The 5,854-nt window shown below is 48.8% G+C and overlaps 1 protein-coding gene across 1 annotated transcript; it reads right to left on the reverse strand.

Annotated features, from left to right (window-relative positions):
- Positions 1-504: 504 nt before the first annotated feature.
- Positions 505-2,082, reverse strand: opn1sw1 (opsin 1 (cone pigments), short-wave-sensitive 1). Its single transcript, XM_024289989.1, has 5 exons — positions 1,728-2,082; positions 1,485-1,653; positions 1,248-1,413; positions 905-1,144; positions 505-811 (listed from the first exon to the last, which is right to left on the reverse strand). The coding sequence occupies exons 1-5, from the start codon at positions 2,065-2,067 to the stop codon at positions 719-721; spliced, it is 1,008 nt and encodes a 335-aa protein (XP_024145757.1). The 5' UTR covers positions 2,068-2,082; the 3' UTR covers positions 505-718.
- Positions 2,083-5,854: the final 3,772 nt, after the last annotated feature.

Below are 5,854 nucleotides of genomic sequence, written 5' to 3' on the forward strand. Positions count from 1 at the left end.
CCAAATGCCACCAAACAACCAAAACTTCAAACTCTCCGTGTTCCTATGCTTTTTATGTGACCTCTAACCCCTGATGTCTTACCACCAAAGGTCACGGACGCTGGATCTAACTGGCTGCTCTTTAACTCTGTAGTGACACCCCCCTCCCCCATGTCTCTGTGACCTTTACTTTCAGAGGTCGTCTGATCTGTACTTGAATGTACCGTAACGCCACAAGGAGGCGCTGTGCTGTCACTCAAAGGAAAGCCAGGTGATGTGGATGTAGTTGCAGTTGCCCTCATCTACCACCGGATGGAGCCGGCCTCCGACTTGGCCCCGCCCCTCCGCGGGGTCATGGATGCTTCTTCTATGATCATCAGGACTGTGGGTCTGACGGGTTCATGCTTTCAAGTTTTTCTTCCACCTGAAATGTTCTCAAGAACCTCCGACCCGACTCAGGGCCCGGTGGGTTCTGACGATGGTCCAAAGCGTTGGTTCTCCAGTAAAAAAGGGTGAGAGACAAGCAAGAGTCCATTTTTTATTTGCTTTTTGCTGCATTATCTAAACAAACCCTACAGAAAACAAAAGAGAGGAGAGTGGGGTCTGGTAGAAACCGTATTTACATGGAGGTCGGACGTCTTTTTGCCAGTTTACAGCGAATCTTCGGGTCTTAGACCTTTGAGAGTTCTTATGGGAAGTCACATGTCCATCACAGGTTTATTGCTCTTTGTCCCAAACCTTAAGAGGCCGTGGACACCTCAGTCTTTGAGGACACTTCAGAGGCTTCCTCCATCTTCTTTCCGAAAACCATCTCCATGATGCAGGCGTTGAACTGTGGACAGAAGCAGAGGCGGTTGAAGCTCGTGTCCGAGAGCGTTCGCGAGTGGGGTTTCTGTTCAGGTGGAGCTGAGGGTTCGGTTCTTACCTGTTTGTTCATGAAGGCGTAGATGAGCGGGTTGTACACGCAGGAGCTCTTGGAGAAGAAAGCCGGGATGGTGACCAGGCGGTAGTCCTTGTTCTCATCCTGGGAATAGGCGTAGTACTGGGCAGTCAGAGCGTACGGGCCGTAGCAGGTAACGAAGGACGCCACCATGACGATGATCATCCTGGACACTTCCTTCTCAGCCTTCTGTGTGGATGCTGACTCGGCCTGCTGTGCTGCGACCTGCAGGAGAGACCTGGAGGGTTAGACTCTCACCGGCACCAGCAGTCCTCCCAACCCCACGGTACACCTCGTCAGCCTCCAGGGAAAGGCAGGAACTACTCACCGCTCTGAGCGCGCCCAGCAGCTGGGAGTAGGAGAAGACGATGATGGTGATGGGGCAGAAGAAGCAGGTCACCAACAGGAAGTTGGAATAGCTGGCGCAGTTGAACTCCACACAGTTTGTGTACCAGTCCGGTCCACAGGAGCAGCCCAGACCTTCAGGGATGTACCTGAAACCATCGGCACATCGAGTCACCAGTCTGGGAACTCCACAGCTTCCCAACTCAGGTGTTTGACTTACCTGCTCCAGCCAAAGAAAGGTGGGGAGGCACAGCCAATCCCCATGAACCAGGTGAAGATCACAGCCGCCAGAGCGTGGTTACTGCCGAACTTGAAGGCTCCGAACGGTTTACAGATAACCAGGTACCTCTCAAAGGAGAGGACAGCCAGAGACCAGGACGTGACAAGACCTGCAGAGAAAGCACAGCGGAGGTTACCTGCTGCCTCCGAGTTCACCTGAGGACTTCCTGTTAAGCGGGGTTACCTGCTGCAGCACCCACTGCTGCTTCCAGGGCACACAAGGTCTGACCAAAGAAGTAGTAGCCCCTCATGCTGGCCAGGAACACCTGGCTGACTGAGAAGGTGACGAAGATGAAGCCGGCGAAGGTGATGTTGACCAGGATGTAGTTGAGCGGGACTCGAAGCTTCTTGTATTTGGCCGTAGCCAGAAGAACGACAAAGTTCAGAGGCGTCCCCACAAAAAAGACGAAGCCCATGAAGGCAGCCTGCAGGTAGAAGGCCCACGTCGGGGCCAGGTAGTACTGGGGCCCATCGTAGGGGCCCACTTTGGAGATGTTCTCATACAGGTAGAAGTATTTTCCCATTGTGATGAGAAGCTCTGAACCGCAGCGAAAGCGTCCGGCCTCTTTATATACGCTGATAAACCACTTACGGAGAAGCTTATGGCTTTGTCTAAACTTCACAGATTAAGAACATTTACCTCCTGACACTTTAATCCTCTTACGGAGTGAAGGAGGACCTTCTCATAACTTTGAAGTTCTGGTCCATGACGGCCAGCAGCTTAGTGTCCAAACTTCTGGTTGTGGTCTGCTTTTGTCCCATGCAGGTCCAGGTTGACCCTCACCGCCAGACAAACTCACACTAGATCGGATTTCTGTGAACTGGACAGTGTTTTACTGCGTCAACAGAAAAGTACTATATAGCGGGATTATATCAGTATTCTCAAACTCACTTTACTTTGGAGCCACTGAAGTCAGAGTCTGGCTGAGGCTGGGCCATATGGGGTTCTATTTGTGCCAAAAATATGGTTTTTGTCCACTGTTTATGTCTACTGAACAAGTTTAATGAACATTTGCTCATCTCCACGTACTACTAAACAATATCTTCTGCGTGTCCTGTGAAACGACAGGAGCTAACGACGCTAGCAAGTGTCGCCAAGGACTTGTCTGATGACTCGATCCAACGTTAACAGCAAATGCATCGTTTTAAGCATTAAGCAAGCTGAAAAATGAAGCGTGTACATGCAGAAGATATTACTTAGTAGACACTGAACTTTCATACTTAGGTGGGGGTCGCAAAACATCGACTTGGGGGCCTCAAATGACCCACTAGCCGCCATTTTTAGATCCCTGCTATATTGTCTCTGTGCATCTGTGTGAATCTTCAGTGATGTCAAATAAATGATTGAATGTCTCTGCCTGGTGTTGCATTGATCTAAGAACTCGCTCTGGGTGAACGTGGTCTTGGCTGCAGTGAACCACGAGAAGAGGTGAAAATGACCTTCCCTCAAAACAGCTGGAGAAGATCTCATAAAGGATCAAGAATTCATTTTTATTTTATTTACAGTAAAAAAGTGAAAATACAATGATATCATTATAAACGAAATCACAATACAATTACTGTCCCAGTTACTGGCAGTTGGATGTCAGTTAGTACTGTATTTCACTTTACAGTAATTAAACTGTAAAGTGAAATACAGTTAAGTATTTGTGTGCTGTGGTTCATATTACAGCTTTATTACTGTCAAATAAAACAGGAGACATGAATTCTACTGTATTCCATGTTACAGTACTATAACTGTGAAGTACTTTACAGTAATCACTGGTATTGGTCTGCCAGTGGTTACCGTCTAATCTACAGCTTTTCTCCAGTGAACTGAAAGAGACCGAACCCGGTTCAGGTGAGAAAGACTGCGGCAAAGAGGAACCAGCTGCCTGTCCGGTTCTGACTGAAGGGTTCTAACCCTGTGGGAGCTCCAGCCTCTGGGTCATCGTCTCAGCGCCGGTTCCTTCTGGACTCTAACCGGGCTGTAATTGGATTCCGAGTTAAAGGTGGAAAACAGTTCTGACTCAAGTCCAAACACTGCGGCGCTGTGTTTGCTGACTGAAGACGTGTGTCCTGAACACTTCCTCTCCATGTTCCTTGGGGGCCCGGTCCATCTGTGGTTCTGTGGTTCTGCTCTGGCTCGACCGATCTGAATGAGTTTCTAGATTTAGATGAGAACTGATCTTTGTGCGCTCCTGAACATGGTAACGTTGGGAGTGGGTCATCTGGACCCACAGGGGTTTAAACATACCAGAGACATGCTCCCACCCTGTTACTGCAGCGGTGCATCAGAACCCAAACTGGGTCGAGTCCTGCTGACCCGGCTGAAGCGATGAGGAGGCTCAGAGATGAGAAGCAGGTGGCTGACAGATCAAAACCTCTAAGAACCTTTACTTTTCCGTGACTTCAGCTTTAATCCGGATGTTTCAGATTTACCTAAGAAGTCATCCTCCTCAATCCTGCAAATCCAGAAAACCCAATCAGATTAGGTGCTAATGACTCCACCGCCGCCGCCGCCGCCTCGGCGCTCCGCGGCGCTCCAGCAGACAGACGGGTCACCCTGGACAGAGATGGATCAGGACAACGCCAGACCTTCTTAAAACTGGACCCTCTCTTCTGCCGTCCAGAGGAGTCCGGGCGTGGAGGTGGGCTGTCCAGAGCAGCTCCAGCGACCCGCCGAGACCAGAACCAGAGGATCCGGGTCCTGATCCGTACCCTTCAGAGCAGGGGCTGTATCATAACCAGGCTGTGAGCTGAACGAGCATGGGTATGATACGACCTCAGTTTGGAGGAGCTCCTCTGCAGAGGACCACGGAGCACAGACCACCCCAACCTTCAGAACCTTCAGAGCCAAGACCTTCAGAACCAAGACCTTCAGAACCAGCATGAGTAAAGTTTAGTGGGTCATGATGTTTACTGTGTCTACATGGTTTTCTTCCACGTTTGGGTCTGACAGCACCGGCATGTTCTGCTCCGGAGTTCTGAGGTGAGTTCAGTCTGTTTCTGGTTCTGTAAACTGGTCCTGCTCCTGAGCTTTTGGTTCTGGAGCGGACTGCAGAGCAGAACCTTTCCCTGTTTGTCTCAGCGGACCTTATGATAAGTACAAAATAAAAGGCCCAGTTCTGATCAGGTTCTGATCTGGACCAGAGTGTTTGGATGTTACCATGGAAACAGGAAGACTGTTGAATCTGGGAGTCTGTTGTGCACGTGTCCCTGTGCACGTGTCCTGATCATGTTACATCAATGTCCTGTTTAATAAAGCTTCGTTTGAACACGAGTGAGTCTGTCCGTCATTTGGACCACAGCAGATCAGGAGGTTCTCAGGGTCCTCCTCTCTGCTCCTCATCCTTTCTCCTCATCTTTCTACTGGGTGACCGTGGTGCAGCGGTAGGGCGGTTGACTCCTGATCAGAAGTGAGCGGGTTCGACTCCCACCTTGCCCGCCCATGTGTCCAAGTGTCCTTGGGCAAGACACTGAACCCCGAATTGTCTCTGGTGGGAGGTTGGTGCCAGTGTTCGGCAGTGGAGCCACCACCAGTGTGCGAACGGGTGAACGGGTGAACAGGTGAACAGGTGTTTTTATGTATTTTATGTAATTTATTTCTATTTTTATCTGTTTTTAACTTTTTAGCCATGATTTTATTGTTCTTTGAACTTTTAATGTGCGGCGCCTTGTTTGACTGAGGTCATTTTAAGGCGCCATATAAATTTAATAAACTTAAACTTAAACAGGTGAGTGGGTCTGTGACTGTGAAGTCATCAACTGCACAGCCAATATCAACAGTTCCCACCAGGACGGCGCCAGCGAGCAACAAGACACAAATGGTCATTTATGCTTACATCATCATCATCATCATCATCATCATCATCATCAGTGATGTTTTCCCTCAGATCTGGTTTGTTTCTGGTCTCTCGTCTGGATCGCTCCGTCGTCTCCATGTTTCGGAGCGACCTGCAGATCCCTACGGACATGTTTGGAAATGTTTCTTTATCTTCCAGAAGACTGTCGGTCTGATGAGCAACTTCTGTTCTGATGAAACATGTGTAATAAATATAGATATAATATCAGCAAAATGTTACAAACACATAAGAAAATGGATGACCAAAGTCCCTTCACTAAAATAGTAAATAAACAAATCAAAACTATGTTTAGCCTCCTTAGAAAAATAGACCATCAGATCCAAACCACTCAGACTCCTGAAGTTCAAATATGAGCAGACTCTCATTTTAACATCACAAGTTGTTTATTGTTTTGAGTTATTAAAACCTGTAGTTTTTACACTTCCGCTGACGCAGTCGTGACGTCACGGGGACCGGCGGAGCCCGG

The sequence above is a fragment of the Oryzias melastigma genome, linkage group LG23, assembly GCF_002922805.2.
Source record: "Oryzias melastigma strain HK-1 linkage group LG23, ASM292280v2, whole genome shotgun sequence".
NCBI lineage: Eukaryota > Metazoa > Chordata > Actinopteri > Beloniformes > Adrianichthyidae > Oryzias > Oryzias melastigma.